This window comes from Bos taurus, chromosome 29 (genome assembly GCF_002263795.3).
Source record: "Bos taurus isolate L1 Dominette 01449 registration number 42190680 breed Hereford chromosome 29, ARS-UCD2.0, whole genome shotgun sequence".
NCBI lineage: Eukaryota > Metazoa > Chordata > Mammalia > Artiodactyla > Bovidae > Bos > Bos taurus.
Genome location: NC_037356.1, coordinates 37,350,031 through 37,371,447, shown reverse-complemented (window position 1 = coordinate 37,371,447; position 21,417 = coordinate 37,350,031). Strand labels below are relative to the sequence as shown.

The 21,417-nt window shown below is 50.6% G+C and overlaps 1 protein-coding gene across 7 annotated transcripts in view; it reads right to left on the bottom strand.

Annotated features, from left to right (window-relative positions):
* Positions 1-14,160: 14,160 nt before the first annotated feature.
* CD6 (CD6 molecule) overlaps positions 14,161-21,417 on the bottom strand; it is a 45,822-nt gene continuing 38,565 nt past the window's right edge. For 2 of the 7 annotated variants that reach the window (XM_005226873.5, XM_005226876.5), the window contains 7 exons: positions 20,095-20,235; positions 19,655-19,750; positions 18,308-18,430; positions 16,660-16,731; positions 16,170-16,436; positions 15,767-15,886; positions 14,161-15,254 (listed from right to left, as the gene is read on the bottom strand). In XM_005226873.5, coding sequence (XP_005226930.1) covers positions 15,190-15,254; positions 15,767-15,886; positions 16,170-16,436; positions 16,660-16,731; positions 18,308-18,430; positions 19,655-19,750; positions 20,095-20,235 — 884 coding nt within the window. In that variant the 3' untranslated portion in view covers positions 14,161-15,189. The remainder of the gene's footprint in view (positions 15,255-15,766; positions 15,887-16,169; positions 16,437-16,659; positions 16,732-18,307; positions 18,431-19,654; positions 19,751-20,094; positions 20,236-21,417) is intronic. The other 5 variants (XM_002699258.6, XM_024987592.2, XM_005226874.5 and 2 more) reach the window with 4 other exon arrangements.

The window sequence follows — 21,417 nt, the reverse complement described above, 5'->3', positions numbered from 1 at the left end:
GTTCATGATGACTAAAATGGAGAAGCAATCCACTGATGGATGTGAACAGGTAAGCAAAATGTGGTCCATCTAAGTGATGGGTTATTATCAGCCTTAAAATCGAAGGAGGTTCTGTCGCATGCTACAACACAGATAAACCCTGGGGACCTTATAGTGAGTGAAATAAGCTGGTCATAAAAAGACCGACGCTGTATAGTACTGCTTATGTGAGACATTTAGGGTAGTTAAAAATCATAGAGACGCAAAGTAGAGTGGTGGTTTCTAGGCGCTGGAGGAGGAGGGGGATGGAGAGTCATTGTTTAGTGGGTTTGAAGGGTCTCAGTTTTACAAGATGAAAAGAATTATGAAGAGGGAAGGTGGTGATGGCTGTGCAATGTGATGAATGTATTTAATACCGTGAAACTGTGCACTGAAAAATGTTTAAGACAGTAAATTTTATGTTGCGTCTATTTTACCACAATTAAAAATTTGAAAAGGAAAAAGGATGATGGTGGATAGCAAAGTTCTTTCTCATTCAGTTCATTTAAAAGGACAGTTTTCTTTTAAAATGTCAGTGTTTAAAATGTGACATTGAAATGTGAATCACATCCTGCTTCATCAGGCTTCGGGTGCAGCATTTTAAATGACTTAAAAATGTGTGTGGGTCTGTGATGCAGTTTTCTTAAAAGCATTCCATGAGGCCAGGGGTAGAGAGTAAGGAGGGTGGGGACAGTTGCAGGGGGTCGGGGGTGAGCGGGAGTTGGGGTGGTGAGCAAACTCCCACCCTCGGACTAAATCTGGCCCAGCACTTGTTTTTGTAAGGCCTGCATGCTAAGGATGGTTTTTACATGTTTAAGTGGTTGAAAAAAAGTTAAAAAAAAATATTTCTTAATACGTGAAAATGATATGAAATTCAAATCTTAGCATCTAAAAACAGAGTTTGATTAGAGCACAACCATACTCATTCATTTACATCATGTCTATGGCTGCTTTCCTATTCCTTGGCAGAGTAGGATGGGAAATTAGAAACACCGGGCTGGGCTCAATAAGCACATCTGTAGACCTAGAGAATGAACTTACAGTTGCCAAGGGGAAGGATGGAGGAAGGAATAGTTAGGGAGTAGGGGATGGACATATATACACACTGCTGTATTTAAAATGGGTAACCAACAAGGGCCTACTTATAGCACATGGAACTCTGCTCAATGTTATCTGGCAGCCTGGATGGGAGGGGAGATTGGGGAAGAATGGGTGCAGGGATATGTATGGCTGAGTTCGGAGATCCAACCAGTCCATTCTGAAGGAGATCAGCCCTGGGATTTCTTTGGAAGGAATGATGCTAAAGCTGAAACTCCAGTACTTTGGCCACCTCATGCGAAGAGTTGACTCATTGGAAAAGACTCTGATACTGGGAGGGATTGGGGGCAAGAGGAGAAGGGGACGACAGAGGATGAGATGGCTGGATGGCATCGCTGACTCGATGGACGTGAGTCTGAGTGAACTCCGGGAGTTGGTGATGGACAGGGAGGCCTGGCGTGCTGCGATTCATGGGGTCGCAAAGAGTCGGACACGACTGAGCGACTGATCTGATCTGATCTGATCTGATCACAACATTGTTTGTTAATCCGCTATGAAAGTGAAAATGTTACTTAGTCATGTCTGACTCTTTGTGACCCCTGGACTGTAGCCTGCCAGGCTCCTCTGTCCATGGAATTCTCCAGGCAAAAGTACTGAAGTAGATAGCCATTCCCTTCTCTAGGGCATCTTCCCGACCCAGGGATTGAACCCAAGTATCCTGCATTGCAGGCAGATTCTTTACCACTAAGCCACCAGGGCAGCCCTAATTGGCTACACCCCAGTACAAAATAAAAAGTTCAAAAGTAAATAAATCTTGGGGAAAACAAACAAACACATCTTTGGGGTTGAATGTGGGCTCCAGGCTCCTGATTTGAGAATGAAAGTGAAAGTGAAGTGATTTAAGAATATAAGAAGGAAAATCCAAAGTTTTAGACTCAGGAACTGGGACTCCCATCTCTGCCCTGGCACTGATAGTGCGGCCCACAGGCATCGTTTTCCTCATCTCCAAAGCAGGATGATGGTCCTGGACTTTGCAGGCATCTCCCGAAGTATGACCACCTCCAGTGGAAGGGTCACGCAGATGTGTGGAAGGCCTCTGCCCTTCCTTTCCTGACTGGGAAACTTGGCAGGATTTCCTGAAGTGAAGCTGGGGCTGGTGTGGGTCTGGCAGGTTTGAGGCTCCGCCCACCACTCTGTTTCTGGAAGGAAGGGCTAGACTGACATGGGCAAGATGCCAACTGGCCATCTCATTTTTCCCTGGCAGGGGCTGCCAAAGGCAACCAACCCCACCCCCGCTCCCACCCAAGGAAGCCTCTCAGACCAGAGACGCTCTAGACCCCACTGGCGGAGCCCCTGGGGAGGGGGCGGCTGCTGAGATGGCATGATAACCTCCTCACAGGCACACAGACTGCTTTCTGGTTTTCACGTGGGCGTTTTCCCCTTAGAGGGAAATTCTATGCCTTTGAATCGCCGCTTCCCTGCTGAGGGCGTTGTGCCCAGTGTGAGGTCATCAGGAAGGAAGGCTTGTAGCCCTGTCTCAGGGCCCAATCACGGGAACCTGGGAGGTTTGGGAGCAGAGCAAGGCCTTGGACCCCATGATCAGGTTTGAATTTATTCTGCTGCTCATCGTTGGTTGTTCCCCAAGCTTCTATTTTCCATCCATAGAAAGGAGATCATAGCAGTAGCTGCCCTGTGGGGCTGTTAGGATTAAATGCAATCATGTAGGTAAAGTGCCTCCACAGACTTGCTTTCTAATTGTTTCGTCTTTTCATCTTGCTTAATGAAGAAGTAAAACACTGAGGGCCTTGGTGTTCAGTTGTGTCACTCACACCCCATGCAGGGTTCTGTGCCCGAATGAGGAGTCTCCTCGCCCCTCAGATGGGGCCTGAGCTTCCTGACCAGCAGAGACAAGCTGGGGTGGGGCTGGGACCCTCAGAAGACCTAGGCAGGTCTGATGGGCGGTGGGGAGGGGCTAGGGGGGCGGGAGGGGGGCGGCGAGGGAGTGTGTGCTGGGGTAAGCGGAGCAGGAGGGAGTTTTCTCATTGTTTTAAATTGGGGCAGAAATGAAGGATGATGGTGACAATCTTTTACTACTTAAAAAAAAAAACAACCTATTTGGGACACAGATGCTCAGGTTGCCGTATAATCTATTTATAGAAACTCACATGAGAGGAACAAGCAAGAATTCTCAAACAGAGATGAACCAAAGACCTGCTGGTGCTGTGTAAAAGCTACCAGGTCGATTTTTCCAAGGGCCAGAAGCCAGGCTGGGCCTCTTTATTTGACCCCCTTCCCTGAGGTGGGAGAAACTGTGCCACAGAGGGGCAGGAGGCTCAGGACCCGTTTCAGGGATCTTCGTAGAGTGAGGGACCCAGGTGGTTTCCACTTTGCCTTAAGTGTACTAGGTTAGTGAGACCTACTCTTCTCACTGCGACTGGCCCTAGTGTGTTCCCATTCATCTTGACAGAATAACGCTTTATCAAGTATCAAAAGAACAATTAAGCCCACGACACTAGGAAGGTAGATGGCAGGCAGTGGTAGCTCTCGCACTCAATCATCCATTGATGTGGGTGACTCAGATTCAGCATCAGATGGGGATATTTAGAGGTGTCTGTGGACAAGGAACCAAAATACAGGGGGCCTGAGAGGCACTCAGACAAAAGTGGAGGATGGCCCTCCCCTCCCTCCCTTCCTCAAACATTTATTGAGCAGCTGTTACATGCCAGACTGTTCTGAGTACCAAGGATACAACAGCGAACCAAGTAGGCAAAAAATCCCTGCCCACATGGAGCTGCCATTGCAGCCTCCCCCTTCTCTCTCTGCTATCCTCTCCTTGTGATGAATGTCTCATCATTCCAGGCAGGTGCCACGATCTTTCATTTAATGTTCAACAAATGGTTATCGGCACCAGGAACAACTGAAAAATCAGTACCATGTGTTATCCATCTTGACATCCCTAGAAACAAGCACAGAAAATGACCCATAGTGGACACTCATAAAATTATATATATATATGTATATAATTTATAATTTAAGGACATTCTGCTAGCATTTGGTCGGGGGGTGAGGCAGTGAGGATGGAAAAAAAAAATTTCAAGCTTTTCCCCTGAGGAACTTATAATCTTGATGGACAAAATATGAAAAATAGAAGAAGGTGAAATAATACATAGACTGGAACGATTAAGTAAATGGATGGTGGGTGGTAGGGCCAGGTTTCTTCCTGTTGGAGAGGCAGATTATGGGTGAATAGAAGGAGGCTGGAAGGATTCATGTGGTACTAGATTAGAGCTGGAGGCATCAGTATATGAGCTTGTGTTTACCTTAATATGTATGCAGGTGGCTGAAAGTGGATGTGTTTGTGGGTTGGTATATACACAGAGTTTAGTGCACACACATGCATTTCCTGGCTCTGTCAGCTGAGTGGGTCTAGAGACATCTCTACTCCAGGGGCAAGGAGTAAACCCAACACCCAGTGCCTATCTTGGTTTCTAATATTACTCTCCAACAGGAGGAACCAGGGCTCCTTAGCGATATGGCTGATTCAAGGACTGGCACAGGGATTATACCATCTGGAACCTGGAGCATCTTTTAGTGCCAGAAAGTGAGGAAGGGTTCAACAGACAAAGTAACACACCGTGACGGGGTTGGTGAAGTGGTCCCAGAGCCAATGAAAAGAGCCCCCAATGGCCAAAGATGACAACTTGACCAACGAAATAAAGCCATGTTAGAGTTCAAAGTAAAACCCCCAGAACACACACCAATATAAATACATGATTCAATAAATAAATAGAGGCAAACACTCAAACCTTCCACACAAAAAAATTCCACATAATTTATGTAGGTACTTCATCCTCAAGGATTTGGACAATTACTTCTTTTCCTTAAGTGTGGGCTGTGCATAGCGACTTCCTTCCAAAGAGGACAGCATGAAAAGGAAGGAAAGATCTTTACTTGGAGAAAGCTGACCAATACTGCCGCAGCCAGGTGATCAAGGTCAATATCAGCAGCGATAAGGATCATGGTGAGAGATGGACCCTGGATGGCCTGGAATGCAAATGGCCCTTTACCTCTGTGGTCTTCTTCCCCCAAACCCATAACCCCACTCTAAGTATGAGGGGGGAAAAAAAACACAATTGAGGGTCATTTTGCAAAGCACCAGGCCAGTATTCAAAATTGTCATCGTTATCAAATACAAGGACTAGGAAACTGTGAGAGTCAAGAGGATTCTAAGGAGACATGATGAGTCCATGTAATCTGGTATCCTTCATGGGGTCCTAGAGCAGAATAAGGACCTTAGGTAAAAATTAAAGAGACTTGAGTAGCATACAACTTTAGCTTCTGGTGGCTCAGATGTTAAAGAATCTGCCTGGAGTGCAAGAGACCTGGATTTGATCCCTGGGTTGGAAAGATCCCCTAGAGAAGTAAATGGCTACCCACCCCAGTATTCTTGCCTGGAGAATTCCATGGACAGAGGAGCTTGGCAGGCTACAGTCCATGGGGTTGTAAAGAGTCAGACACGACCAAGTGACTAATGCTACTTTTCTGTAGTTAATAATCATGTATCAATATCAGCTCATTAATTGTGACGCGTTTGCCATGTTAATGTAGGGGGTTAATAAGAGGGGAAACCGAGGGTGGGGTGTAGAATTTTGTACTACAATTTTCCTGTAAATCTAAACAATTGTAAAAATAAAAGTTAATTTAAAAAATGAAGTAGGAAAAATGGGGAGAAGCCTCGCTTGCAATCTGAGCAGGGACAGCACGGCCATGAGGATCAGGAGGAACCAGCACAGACACTAAGGTTGAGTCGGCTCCGTCTTCCTGGGCGTGATAGATGCAGGGTGGGTCCTGCCACCTCCTTTCCCACCCTCTGATGATGTTCTGTTCTCACCAGCCTGAGGCGCCCCTGCCGAGTACCTGCTCCCAGGGCACCTGCTAACCCTGGGTCACCACCTCTAGACTCCAGGGAGCCCAGGAATGTTGGAAATTCAAGACATGAGCCCTGCCCAGATGCATATCCATCGCAGTCTCCCTTGTAACTGTCTCTGCCCAGCTTGTGATCCCCCTGAGGGCAGTGACCCCATCCTCCCTTGGTGCTAGGGCTCCCTACTGAGCCTGGCCCCAAGGGTGCCTGTGAAAATGTCATGAAATGAACATCCCTGAGCTTGTAGCCGTGGGACAGGACTCCAGACCCCATCCGCTCACACAGTGAGAAAGCAATGCTCTTTGTAGCTCTGCACCAGCTTGTCTCTGACATCAAGGAGAATGCCTCACCCCCACCTTTGCCCATCACCGCATGTAACCAAGAAGAGGCAGGTTTTAGGCTCAGATTCAGCAAACCAATTCATCTGGCAAGAGTGAGAGCATTGCTTTATTTTAGAATTCCTTCCATTTGTAGCAAGTGATACTGGTTTTCCATTTAAAACAGCAATGACAAAGTTTCCTTTTAAATTTTAATACAGTTTCATAGAGAAAAGTTGCAAGAATAATACAAAGAATTATTGGATGCCTTTCATCCAGATTCCCTTGGAGTTAATTTTTTACTGCTTTTCCCTCTTTCTGTCTCTATCTCTGTCTCTGTGTCTCTCTCCTTTATCCACCCCAACCATAGGTTTTTTTTTTTTTAACCTTTTAAAAATCAGTTGTCCCTTTACTGCTAAATACTTTAATACTTCAGTTTGTATTTCCTAAATGCAAGAATATTTTCTTAGATAACTGTAGTACATAATACTGATACATTATTATCTAATCTTCAGACTTCTTTTCTATTTCACCATCTGTCTCAATAATGTCCTTCACAGCAAAAAAATCCCAGATCTTGCCTTGCATTCAATTGCTGTGTCTCTTTCGCTCCTTTAACCTGAAATAGTTTTTGTCTTTGTATTTTATGATAGTAGCATTTTTGAAAAGCACATGGTATTAATAGATATTTTCTAAAATGACTAAGGTTTCTTTATAAAATTTCAAAAAATGTGACTCCATTTAAAGAAAAACTGTTAAGTAAGCAGGATAACAAATTGTTCACAGGTAAAGCAAAAAAAAAAAAAACATGTAAACACACAGAAAACCAAAGTTTAAGAACTATTGGTTTAAATCAACTTCGCTCTGCCCCAGGGTGCTTACAACTTGCGTGGTCAGGACTGGCTGGGTAAAGGGTGATAGATTAAATGTGAGACAAAGGCTGTTTTAGACTCTGGGCCAGAGTTCACCGGGGCAGGGGGTGGGGGATAGGGTGCTGGGCTTTCTCCCAGGTACTGGGAAGAAGGCGTGCTGTCCTGTGGGTCCATTATGCCTGCAAATCCCAGCTGTGTGGGTCACCAGAGAACAGTCCATAAGGTTAGGAATGGAGAAGAAAGCCTGGCAAAGCAGCTGGAAGACTCATGTGTGGACAGGAGAGGAGGTGAGCTTCCGGGAACCAGAAGTGGGGATCTCAGCATCAGGGCAGGCCTCCAGTGTCGATGCTGTGGCCATCAGTCCTACCATCCAGGAGGTTCCCCACAGCTGTCTCTGGCCTGACCTCCAGGGTAGGTGGCCTGGCAACAGAAGGTCAGGATGGTCTTTTGTGACCCTGGATACCCTTTTGTGACCCTGGATGCCATCAGAGCCTTCTTTAGGGATGGGTTGCTCTTGCAAGAGGATGAGTGTGAACATGAGCTTGTGGTGGTCTTGTGGGGGCCAGACTTGGGACTACTGTGTGCCTTTCATGCACGAGGGTGAAAGCAGGATGCAGCAACCTGCAGGAAGTGAGGGCAATGCCGCAGAAGGGGCCACCAGGCTGGGGGAGAAGAGGGTGACCATCGTGGTCACGTGACAGAGGGTGTCACCGTGTCGAGGTCATGCAGAAGAGTTGGGGGCGGTTACTGATGCTTGGGTATTTTAGCATCTCACCCTCACCAGAGCCACCTCCACTTGCCTGGATGCCAGTCCGGGGAGTCTGAGAGAGGCCCAGGGAAGGGTGGCCACATTCCAGAGGGGAGACTGGGATTTGCTGAACGCTCGTGTGTTCTGGAGGGAGAGCAATGCTTGGCCTGAGGGGCCCTGGGGGACAACATCTCCATGACTGTGGGGACGTGGCTCACATTTCTCTCCCCACCGTGTGAGGATTAAGGGAAGGCTGTGGGCCTGGCTCCACTCAGCCTGGAGGGCAGGAGACCCCAAGGCAGGGAGGATGCTTGGGAACCAGTTGCCCAGAAGGAAACTGCATCTCAGCAGAGCCACAGCCCTGGAGGGTGGCTCCTCTTCCTCTGCACTTGGGGGATGGCCAGGCTGGGTGCGGTGGGCGAGGGAACGAGAGCCAGGAAGGGGCATGTGCCTCTAGCCAGGATGGGCCGCGGGAGGAGGGCAGTCCTTCCCCAAGAAAGGGTACCTCACCATCCTGCCTCAACCTCTACCCTACCCTCCTGGCTCTCCAACCTTGACCTTCCCATTATCTTTCCTATTCCCTGTCCTGGTTGCTGTGCGGAGCCCTGCTGAGGGGCTGCTCCCAGCTCCCAACTGGGTGACCTTGAACTAGTTCCGTGACTTCTCTGGCTTCATTTTTCTTACCTGGAAAAATAATGAAAATTAGGATATCTCACTACCCTGGGAGGGTCTGAGGATTAAGTGGGTCCATGTGTGTGAGGGGTTCGGGACAGCACCGGGCTCAGAGGAAACAGATCGGGGATTAAAGCAGCTTTAGGGGGGCCTTGCAGTCAGCTCCATTGTCTGCTCTGGATGGCACTGCATCCTCTTATCTGCCCGTCTCATTACGCACTCTCTCTCTCTCCTGCCTTTGTCTCTCTCTATTCTTTGTCTTCCTCTGTTGCTATTTCGGTCCTTCCTCGATGATGCTGGCGGCGAGGGGTGAGCCTCTTTTCATGTCAGGATGCAGAACCCCGCCAAACTGGTAAACAGCTGAAGGATGTGGTGGGAGATGAACTTTCCACTGAGGCTGCTTTGAACTCATCCCTTCCCTGATGGGTCTCCCCGGCTCCTCCCCACTTTGGAGACTCCATCCCATCTTCATGAAGCGATAGACAAGGGCTTGAGACCACAGCCAAGAGTCGTCCGTGCCAACTGGCCGAATGGAGCTCCAGTCCCCTCTGCCCATCTCCAGACCCTCCGAGAGGGTCTCAGAGAGGGGCGGAAGTGGAAACCACAGATGGGTCGATAGGGAGGGATGGGGAGCTGGGTGGTGGCTTGGCAGATGTGCGTCCAAGGTGAGGTTTGCAGTGGAAAAGGTTAGGAACCAGCAGGTAATGCCCTGGCCAGGGCTGGGAAGCCTGAGCTTGCGGTCCTGAGAGTGGTCTCAGAGCCTTGAAACCACGTTGTTGTGGCCCAGAGAGCAGGCAAAAGCTGCAGAGCCTGTTGGATAAACCAGCCCAAGGGCCCTTCTGGCTTCATCCCTGGGCTGACCCAGATCAGGAGGACATAAATGAACCTTGGGGAAGAATGATAAGATGCTCACCTAGGCATTCTGATATGTAAGCACAGAAATGAGCCACAAAAGTGTGGACCTGACCACTTCAGGAGGCCACGTGGAGCCTGGCCACACCATGATGAGCTGGCAGCTGTGGGGAAAACTCAGAAGCATCCCGAGCCTCAGTTTTCTCAGCCTAAGATGGGGATGACACTAATACCCCACAGAGCTGCTGTGAGCACGAATGACTCAGTACCTGTAATACACTCTGAATGGTGCCTGACTCAGAGTAAGTACTCAGGGATGGAAGCTCTTATTAATGTCACTGTCCTAGTCCATCATGGCTGGAGGCTGCTGTGCTGAGAAATCACCTCACGTGTGTTTATGACCACTCTCCAAATCGTAGAATCCTTGTCCAAATCATAGAATCCTTCCCCATCCCTGAGTCCCAGACACCAGAGCTCCATGGCTACCTCTCAAACCCACCTGCACATTGCAGCAGTCATCTTTCTAGAGCATCCATCTCATTAGATCAGTTTCCTGCCTTAGAAACTACTCAGGATCCCCCAGTGCCTCTAGAACAATGACCAAACTCCTGGGCAAGTGTCACAGACCCTCTGAGATGCTCTGCAGTGGCCTTTCCCACTTACGCATTCCCTGCCCTCCGGGCTTCAGCCAGCATTCACCACACATTGTCATTCTCTTCTCTGTCCAGCAAACTCCTATACATCCTTTAATAGCCTATTCATTTGTTCCCTTTTTGTCATGCTATCCCCAGCAAACTTTGGTTGTTCTGGTGGCTTCTTTCCCTCTGTTCACATGGCCCTTGGTAGCAAAGTGCTGGAATCCTGAATGAGGCAGAGGTTGTATGCCTGGGTAGCACGTGGGTCACAACTTGATTATGGTCAATGTTACTTTTGAAAAATCCCTTGAAAAGTTAAAGAAGCAAAGTGCTTAGAAGTGTGTATAGAATACCCTTTTTTTATAAGGTTGTGGGGCAGTGGGGGAATGAAGAGGTATTCCTATTTGCTGGTGTTTGAACCAGAGAAATAATAGCCTTTACTTGGGGCCTGGGTCGGCGAGAGGGTAGAAGGTGGGTAACAAGATTTTAATGATATGCATTTTTATGTTGTTTGGAATTTTTAACCATGTGAATATATTTACTATTTAAAAGAAGGAAGGAAAAGGGAAAGGAAGGAAGGAAGAAGGGAAGAAAGAAACAAGGGGAAAGAAAATACAAGCTCCCACAGGAAGGTTCCTGCATTTCAGTCTTCCATTGCTGCCTCCAGCCTAGATGGAGGCAGGTTGGATCTACAGAGAAGCTTCGGGCTTTCATTTCAGGCCCATCACGTGTGAAAAATGTGAATCATTAGCAACCGAGATCCCATCCAGTGTGGCAAGATGCCACACTCAGGGAATGATTTCAGGGTCTGAGAGAACAGAGTCCTGGCTGCCACATCTCTCCTGCCTCCTGGGTGCTTGTTCACTGAGGGATGTTCTGGGTTCCTTATTCTTTTTCTTTCTCTTTTGCTGCTGAGTAGGGACATTTAAGTTCCTGTGGTTTTAAGTGTGCCCATGATGCGCCCCCACTGTGCAGGGTGGTGGTTTCACCTCGGGGCTTTGGAGTCAGGTAGAAAAGTTGTACTACCTGCCAAGCTATGTGACCTCTGGCTAATCACTTAACCTCTCTGGTCTGGGCCCCAGTTTCTTTATTTATAAATTAGAAAGGATACTAACTTCTCAGAGAACTCTTATGAGGATTATAAGAAATAATACATGCTTGGCACATAGTAAGTGCCACTCACTGTCATCTTTATCACCATCATCGTCACCGCCACCACACCCATGGGATATACTGCAGTTAATGATCCCTTTGTCTGTCTCCCTCAGGGAAGGCCTAGGTTTCATTCCTCTCTGTGCCCCAAGGCCAGCATAGAGTCTGTTGCCTATGGTGCCCAGACTGTGAGTTATCCCATCCCTGAGTTTAGCATCCAAGCACCCAGCAGGTACCTCTGCTGCTGGTGGACAGACGGGCTGGTGTCTCCAGATCTCAGAGCTCAGCTGGTGCTCTGTAACCAGCAGTGTGGCTCCAGGCGGGTACAGGGACAGGTTTCTGTCGGAAGTGCCATGGTTAATGCTCAGACTCTGAAGTCAGATGGCATGTACTGAAATCCTAGCTCTGCCACTTTTGGGCTGTATGACTTGGACATTTTACTTAACCTCTCTGGGCCTCAGTTTTCTCATCTATGAAAGAGAGTTGATGTGAAAACTGATGGTCTTCAGCCTCTTCTCTTCACAGGCTGGGCCAGCCTCTACCTTGAAAGACACCCAGTTTCTTGCTCTGTCTTTGCTTATGCGATGCCTTCAACTTGGAATGCTCATCCGTCTCCACTCCCATGGCTAACTCCTACCCATCTTTTATGACCCAGCTCAGCATCACTTCCCCAGAAAGCCTTCCAGGATGGCCACCCTCCAGCAGGGACAGGGGCTCTCCTGGGCCCCATGCGTTCCCTGTGCCTCATTCTTTCCCTGTGCTCGCAGAGCTGGAAAATTGCTGGAACGCCTCCATTTCAGATATAGCCCCTCCTCCAAATCAGTGTTTCTGAAATTGGGATTCAGATCCCCATCCACTTAACATCTTTGTATTTCTTCTCCCAGATCCTTGAGGTATATACAGGGTAAGGTCTCTAAAGTGTGTGAGTGTGTTAGTCACTTCGTTGTGTCCGACTTCTTGCCACCCCATGGACTGTAACCCTCCAGGCTCCTCTGTCCATGGGATTTCCCAGGCAAGAATATTGGAGTGGGTTGCCATTCCCTTCTCCAGGGGATCTTCCCATCCCAGGCATCAAACCTAAGTCTTCTGCATTGCAGATGGATTCTTTATGATCTGAGCTACCAGGGAAGCCTGGTCTCTAACGAGTGTGTAGGGCTTCCCTGGTGGCTCAGTGGTAAAGAACCTGTCTGCCAATGCAGAAGACATGACTTTGATCCCTGGGTCAAGAAGATCCACTGGAGAAGAGAATGGCAACCCACTCCAGTATCCTTGCCTGGAGAATTCCATGGAATAGAGGGTAGCACACTTGATTATGATGGTGACTCCCCTGCCAGGCTTCCACTCCTTCTGGTCAGTGCGGGATGTCATTCATCCCAGCCTCTTCAGTTCCAGCTCAAGGTCTGACTCTGTAAGGAATGGTCTGAGTGCCCTGGAGGCATAGAGATGGGGGAAGGGTCTTCCCTGGGAGGAGCTCCCCTCACCCAGCCCAGGAGCAGGAGGGTTTGTGGGTCATGACACCAGCCCTCAAAAAGTCCCTGTCACGTGTGACCCTGGTGGTCCCAGGCTGCCTGAAGGCTGGGAGAGAGCAAGGGAGACATGTCTCACAGTTTCCCAATTTCTCTGAGACTGGTGTGTGTGTGTGTGTGTGTGTAGAAAGGAGGGGCCCGAGGATAGGGAGGTGGCCCTGGTGAGAAAAGAGGGAGAACTCAGAGGTAGCACCCTCTTCCTGTCTGAGCCCCAAGGGACAATGCCTGGGAGGAGTCAGGGCCAAAGTGTGAGTCGGCCACTAACTCTCTGAGTGACCCTGGACAAGTCCCTTCCCCTGGGAGGGCTCAACATCCCCACCTGTGAAATGAGAGTGAGACAAGTCTCCTCCAGCACCAATGCACTAAGACCCCATGAAGACCACGAGAGGGGTCTTCTCATCCCCTCCTCCTTCTTTCACAGAGATCTCTTGCCTCTACTGGCGAATCTACCCATTCGATTCATCTATTGCCAATAGGGAACATCTATTGCCAAGCTTCTAACCTTGCCACCACCTATGTGGTGCCTTCTGCTGCCGTGGATGCGGACGAACTTTATAGCAAAGGCTCAGAGATGTTGAGTGACTTGCCAGAGGCCACACAGCCAGGGCAGTGTGGAGCTAGGATTTGAACCTTAGCTGTCTGCCAAAAAAACTTTCTACAAACCGACCTGGGAGTCTGACCCTGCCCACCCCAGCACTGGCTCCTCCCCTAGGAATCCCCCACCACCCCAGAAGGGTTCAGAGGGCCTGAAGAGGGGGCCCCTTCACAGCAGCAACCACATCCTGTGACGGTTGCCCTGGAGAGTGCCAGCTTTCTCTGCACCTCTGGGACAGGTGAACAGAAAACAGGCCTGCCCAGCCCCTCAGTGCAGGAGCCACTGAGTGGCCTTCTGCTCCGTCCCCCGGCTCTGGGAGCACTCAGAGAAAATCTGACCCCAGCCATCTCCCCGAAGGCAGAGCTGGGCATTCACTGGTGCAGCTGGGCTAACACCTCAGCCTCTGAGCAGCCTGGGATCCATGCCTTTTCCAGGCAGGTCTGAGGTAAAATCTACTCGTCCTCCCCTGCCTCAGAAGCTTTTGGAAGCCAGATCAAAATTTGTCCCACTGGGGAACAGTGTCCCCCTGGCCCCACTGATCCAGGGCTGGTTGGCAGATCAGGGAGGCAGGTGATATGAACTCGCAGGCGTCTGTCCATCTCCTCCAGGAGAGCAGGCCCTGTGTCTGCTGTACCCCTAGCACTTTTCACGGTGCCGGGCCACAGTACATTTCCAATTTGCCCTGACATTTCCACCTCAATGGACAGAGCTGTCCCCACCCAACACACACACACACACACACATACACGTACACACATACACACACAGCCTGAGTTCTGTGAGTTCAAGGACTTGTCACTGCACGCCCCAGTCTCATTCAGCAATGAGTTTAATCTTGGGATACTCAGAACAGGACACCAGAAGCTGGCTCTGAGCCCTCAAGCCTCTCCCTGGAGGCTGCCTGGATGCATTTACAGCTCCAGGAGTGACATTGATGACAACGTTCATCGGGGACGCTCCCATCAATCCAAGCAGACAGGTGGGGACCCAGGGCCTAGTGCAGCCTCCGGGCCCCTCCTGGAAGACGTCTCTATGCTTCTGCCCCCACGGGGGCTGGGCCCCACTCTGGGCCTCTGGGGATAGAGGTGAGGCCTGGACAGGACCATCTTTGTAAACTGTAGGAGGCTCAGAATAAGAATCTGCTGTCCAGGGATGGTCACTGCAGAACAGAGCTGTGTCCCTGGTGGGCTCCAAGCATCTCTAGAGGCAGGGCTGGCCTCTAGCCCCAGCCCCGGTGGTTGGGGAGGGGCAGTCGTCCTGATTGCTGTCAGTTGGCTGTGCCCAGGACGGCTGGACTCCTTGCTAGATGCAGGCACCAACCTGAGCTTAGCCTGGGTCAGCTGATGCCCCCCTCCCCAAGCCCCAGCACCCACCTGTCAGAGCAACACCAGCCCAACAGCTCCTGCATGTGAGGCTCCCCTGCCTCCAGCAGTACCTTTGAACCCTGAGTTGTCAGACACTCAGGCAACCAAAGCCCCAGACACACGAGAACTGGAAGGGGCCCCAGGAATCATCCAGCCTAGCCCCTCCACATGCTCTGCCAAGAACTGGCCCAGACTCTGCTGTTGCTCACCCCCAAGGCAGAGAGCTCACTACCTCTCAGGGGTAGTGCCTGTGGTGCCCTGGGGCTGCTGTTTGGGCTGGAGGAGGGCTGTGCTAGTAGGTTCTGTTGATGGATGGAGGCTAAGCTGTAAGAGGTGTGGACTTTCCTTTCCTGTCTCCAGGGGAGGACTATCAGCCCCTTGGGGATGATCGGGGAGGATGGGGGGTGGGGCATGGAGCAGAGGGAGTATGCAGAGCAGGAGTCTGGAGAGAGGGAACACACAGAGCTGAACCCGGGCTAGGCTGCTCCGATATCATCATATTCTTCATCAGAGGAGGAGTCAGGCTGGGGAGCATGGGACCCTGTGTGAAAGGGAGGCTCAGGTCAGCGAGAGGCCCAGTCATTGCCCCTGCTGAGCAGGGACAGAGCTGAGCGGATCTGGACCCACCTCGTTCTCCCCCATGATGCTATATGAGACCATCTTATCATCTTGTTCATGATTACTGCCCTCGACAGAATGTCAGTCCTGAAAGCAGAGTCTTGTAGAGCAGGGTTGTGGTCCCTAAGCGCTGGGAGCTGCTCTGTGACCACCATCTCCCCCATGGGGCCATCTGGCTGCTTCTGCTTGAATGCTTCCACTAATGGGGAGCTCACTTCCTATTAAGGTAGTGTCTTTGAATCTCTCTCCATCCCACCTTCATTCATTTTCTCTACCTCCTCAAATTCTTTTTTGTTAAAAAAAAAAAAAACAATAAACAAAAAAAAAAAACCTCACTACTTTTCTTCTTTTCCCCTTGAGCTGATGTATCCAGAGCTCCTGCATTAATCCACCCTCCAGTCCCTCTCCGTGTCCCCTCCCAGGATCCTTCCTCACCCCCACCACTGGCACCTGGACATCCAAACTGCTCAGCAGAAAGGGGCTGGGGCGGCCGCTGGTAGTTCTGGTACCACTCGCCAGAGGAGGTGCTGGAGCTGTCATCAGCTGAGGGCCCTGCTGGAAAACCCCAGAGCCAGTCACCCTCTGCCAGGCTAGTTCACAAAGTGCCAGAGCTAGAAGGCCCTCAAGACTCGGTCAAGTCCTCAGCTTGACAACTGAGGAAACAAAGGCCCAGAGAGGGCGAGAAACTTGTCCACGGTCACAAAGCAAGTGGCTGCTGAGCAGGGACTAGAATCCTGAACTCAGCCTGGCTCGGGGCTTCCAGCTTTACACGTCCTCCAGTCGGGTCGCACATAGAATAGGAGGCTGGAGGAGGTACACAGTCCTGGGCCTACCTTACCTGGAATAGTTGCCTGGGAGCCAGCCAGCTCCAAGTTGGGGGGCTGCTCCAGGAGGGGGTTCCTCTCTGATGAAAACACTTGAGAGCTCCACAGAGGTCGCTTGCTGCTGGGGCTATTACAGTACATCTCCCCCGAAGATGTGCTGGAGCTGCTTTTGCTCCTTGGAGGATGTGGAGGAGGAGGGTCCAGGGAGGGAGGGTTTGCAATGCAGTGTTCAAGGTTGGCAGGTGGGACCTCGGAGGCATGCACCTCTTCCAGTCCTGGGCCTGAAAAAGAGAATGGTGATCAAGAAGATGCAGTGCAGTAAGAGGGCTTTAAGTTAGACCTGAGAAAGAACTTACTGCCAATGGGAATTGGTTAAAGTCAGGAAGGACCTGTTGAGGGAGATTGCACCGATGCTTCTCGAAGTGAGTGAGCTGCTAGGTCTGGAGGCAGTGCTGGAATCCTAGTCACCTCCCTCCCTCCACATGCCTCCCCAGGCTGACTCACCTTCCTCCAGTGGGGGCATCTGGAACCTGTTCTGCTGGGCCTCCTCCTCTGTGAAGCGGTGCCGCTGGGAATCTACAAGCAGAGGTGGCGGTGAGGAAGGAGGTGGGGAAGCCTCCACCTCCTTGACCAGAGGAGCCCAGAGCAGAGGCTAGTGTTCTGTGGGATTCGGGAGGCTGAACAGGGCAGGAGGACCACCCTGACGTATGGAGGGGCTTAGTCTCTTTCATCTGATCCCAGGCTCACATCCTAATCCAGGCAGACCTTGAACCTCAATCTTAAACCAGCCCGGGGACAGGCTGCTTCTGGCCAGAAAGTGGAGCTTTCCCAGAGCGGAAGCCGAGGGTCTGGAATCTGCATCCTGGGCTATGGTACCTCCATTTCAGAATCAGAGAGATGCAGATTCACAGCATCTTAAGGACTTCAGTGTCATGAATCTGGGAGTCAGCTCTTTCAAACGTGTTACTACTGACTTTTAGTCTCGGTGTCATATTAATAGCATTTTGGACTTGCAATCTTTGATCTTACACGACTGGGCTCAGAATCTCAGATTCTAAGGACACTCCTCTGTGGCTCCCCAAGGTTGGTCCATGGCCCCTCAGACTGGAATCATCCACATTGCCCCTCCAGAGGCCCTGGTTCAGCTGGGAGTCCGGGGGGAGGCAAAGATGGCTGCTGTCCCCGGTGTCCATCCTGCCCACCACGCAGTAAGAGATCTCTGGCCTTCATCTGGACACTCAGCTGCCCAGGGCAAGAGCTTTGTCTCCCTGCCTCTCTTGTAGCTGCTGGGTTTAAGTTCTGGCAGGTAGAAAGTGAGTGGGAGCCGTGTGGGTGTCCCTGGCATGCTGCTTTACAGGTGGGGCATGCCTTGCCTCCCCATTGCCTCGGTCTAGAATGCAGACATGGCAGTGAGCCATTCTGGACCATGAGGACAGGGCAACGTCTTAGGGACTGCAGAGCAGCAAGAAAGGAGCCTGGGCCCCTCCAGCTTATCCGGATGATGTCATTTGGAGGCTGTGTCCCACACAAACAAACTCTCATCCTAGCTTATAAAGTAGGTCGCAGGTGGGGCTCAGGAAATTTTGATGAGCTCCCAAGGGATTCACAATAGCTGTGAGAGTCTCTGCTTTCCTCCGACCTCCTTGCATCACGTGGGCTCTGCCTGAGCACTGTTTTTCCTCCTCCTACATCCCCAGCAGGCAGAGAGCAGAGCTGGAGAAGCCAGCTAAGGGGTGCGAGCTGGGCTCATGGTGGAGGTGGGAGAGGAGGTGAGACTGAAGGAGCAGAATGGGACACAGAAGGGGTGTGAGCGTGCGAGAAGCCATCTGAACCGGAGTCCCTCATCTTGTACAGAGATGCAGCCACATTTAGGTGAATGTCGACGGACTGATTTTGAGACCCTGCATGGTCACAAACACCAGAGAAAAGGTAATCCAAGGGGAAATGCCTTGAGATGTCTCCAGGGTCACAACACACTTGGAAAACATCAGTGCAGGACCACTGAGAGTCAGTCCAGTGGTCACAACAATGGAGGTGCCACCCTCGACAAGCAGGAGTCACTGAGGGGAAACCTACTGCAGTTCCCCAGCCAGCTGGGCCCTCTCCCTGGAGCCGGAAGGTGGGCCCTCGGAAGTCGGGCCCAGGCACTCACTGTAGAAGGTGGTCAGGGCCACAGGAGGCTGGGTTCTGAAGTCATAGTGCTCATAGTCTGAGTCCGAGCTGGAATTCGAGTCTTCGGGGGGCGGGGCCTGGACCTGGATGGGCAGCTTGGGAACTGGGGAGAGAACAGAGTTGAGGCATAGCAAGGCAGAGCACAGAAAGGAGCAGAGAGAGGCGGCAGGCAGCATGGATGGTGAGGACCAGAGACGGAGGGGCGGGGAGCATGCCAGGCAGCCCACCTTGTGCAAGACTGTCAGGCCTGGGTTGTCTAAGCTCCCCCCATCCATTTCAAACACAGGAAACTAAATAACAATTTTTTTTTAATTTAACAAACACATAGTAGTCACTACAGGCCAGGCACTATTCCAACATTTACAAATATTGGGATGTCCAAAAAGTTCATCCAGGTTCTTCCATAAGATCTTACAGAGGGCTTCCCAGGTGGCTCAGTGGTAAAGAATTTGCCTGCCAATGCAGGAGATCTTATGGGAAAAAACCCTAATGAACTTTTTGGTCAACCCAATATTATCTCATTTAGTGCTCATAATAACTCTGTGAGGCAGCTACGTTAGGGTCCCCATTTTACAGCTGGGGAAACTGAGGCACAGAGAGAGTCTCACATAGCCCAGAGAAGAGGCAGTGTGGGCTCTTAATCTCTACACCATGATATTCAGTGAGTGGCTGCTCTGAGCTTACCCTTGTGCTAGGTTCTGTGTTCATGTTCTCTTCTCAAATATATGGATCCTGTGTGCAAAGAATCTTTATAATATTTCTCTGAGTTTTGTATTGGTTTTGTGTCATCGAACTCTTTCAAATAAAGGTGATTTAATACTTTCATAACACCGTGGGATTAAACTCGAATGCCTTCACAAGACTTTGAAGAGATATACATCAGTATATCATTAAAGATGGATGACTGATTCCTTTTTTTATTTGGAAAATATGAAATACATTTATGTTCCAGGAAAACTTTGATGGGGCTCTGCAGACAGGCTGATTCTGGGCAGACTGTTAGAAGAGGTGATGATGTCACAAACCTACTGGCCAATTAGCAGAACAGAGCTCTCCTTGAGAACTAAGGTCCAAAATGCCTTGGGCCTGTTTTGGTCCAGAATTCAAAAGCCTAGAGCTCTAGAATGAGTGCACTGGAAAGTCATCTGCCCACTGAGGCCCAGACTGAGGCTAGACTTGTTCAAGGTCCCGTGAGCATGCGTGGGCTGGCCCAGGTCTCTTCTCCAGCTGGGGCACTGCTTTGACCTAAGCAGTACTGACCCTCCAAAAAGTATTCCCTTTTTGACCTCCCCTGCCCTCCCCAACCCCAGGACAGGCGACATCCTACCTTCTTTGGCAATGGTGATGGGGACCTCTTGATAGTTTTCCATCCCTGCCGGGGTGGTGGTGGGTGAGTGCTGGTGGTTTACCACAGCGGGGAGGGCTGAGGGAGGGGAGGCAGAGATTCTACAAGTCACTTTGTGTGCCTTTCCAGTCTTCCTGGTTCTTTTCTGATAGAGACGCTTCCCTCCCACCTTCCCCGCCCCCATATGCCCCTAAACACACACACAATGTGGTCCTCCCGTGGACCACTTCTGAAGGGCATGCTGGGAAAATCCTTCCCATCAGGAGGTGCTTCTTGGGACCAGGGCTGGATGGCCATTGCTGGATCACCTTCACTCCTGCTGGTGACCCCCATGGCTCACGTCCCCCTGGGAAGACTGCACCTCAGGTCTGCTTGTTTTCATCCCTGGGCATTTCCTGTGGCTCCCAGGACTCTGCACCTACCGTATTTTCCTTTCATTCTCAAGAGGATGATGGCTATGAAAACAAGTGAGATGAGAAGGAGAATTCCCAGAACGATGCAGGGGATGAGGAGCATTAGCTCTCGAGATTCCCAGTCCTTCGTTTTCACAATCACAGAAGAGTCTGGAAGAAAGAACCCCAAATCAGGGAGAAAGAGGAATGGACATGGACTTTTCCTTGTCTGTTTTACCTCTCCTTCCTCTCTGCACCTGACCCACTTCCCTTTTGGACCTCTCCTCTTCCTCCCTTCTTTTTTCCCAATTTTCCGATCTGCTTTTAGGTGCCCTGTATATAGTGTGTGTTCAGTCATGTCTGACTCTTTGTGACCCCCTGGACTATAGCCCACCAGGCTCCTCTGTCCATGGGATTTTTCAGGTAAGAATACTGGAGTGGGTTGCTATCTCCTCCTCCAGGGGATCTTCCCAAGTGAAGTCGCTCAGTTGTGTCTGATTCATTGTGACCCCATGGACTGTAGCCCGACAGACTCCTCCGTCCATGGGTTTCTCCAGGCAAGAATCCTGGAGTGGGTTACCATTTCCTTCTCCAGGGGATCTTCCCAACCCAGGGATCAAACCCACATCTCCTGCGTCTCTAACACTGGCAGGCAGATTCTTTATCACTGTACCACCTGGGAAGCCCATCTGGTATATAGTAGGTGCCTGAGAAATGCATACTGAATGAGTCATTGAATGAAACTTTCTCCTGGCCACCAGCCCACATGGATCTGTCTCTGCTCAATAATAACTGAGCACCTACAATGTGCCAGGCACTAGACCTGAGGAGACAAATAGGACAGTAGTGTCACAGGCCTTGAGGGTCTCTGTCTCTGTCTAATGGGAAGATGGATGGACAAGCTGACTCAGTCCAATTCAGTGAGATGCCTGGTGTGATGAAAGTATGGACAGGTGTGCATCCCTCCAAGCGACACTGATTCTCTGTGGGTTAGACCATGGCTGGATTCCCAGAGAAGGTGGCTCTGAGCCTCTGCAGGCAGGGAACAGATCATCAGGAGAGAGAGATCTCCTTCCCTTGGCCCAGATGCATCCCCTCTACTGGAGGTGCATTCCCTGAGGGCAGGAGTGAGGGCCAGAACTCCAGAACTTCCGGCCCTGAAGCCCTGGTGTGACTGTTTGCCTTCCCCTCCCTCCTGGCCCCACCCCTGCTGAAAATAACGCAGAGCAGAGAATGGATGGAGGCCACAATGAAACCCTAATCCTCATCACCCCAGAGACATGAAGCATCTCCTGCTCAGTGCAGAAGGCCTGGGGTGTGCAGACTGCAGGGCTGGAGGAAGGGGAGTGACAG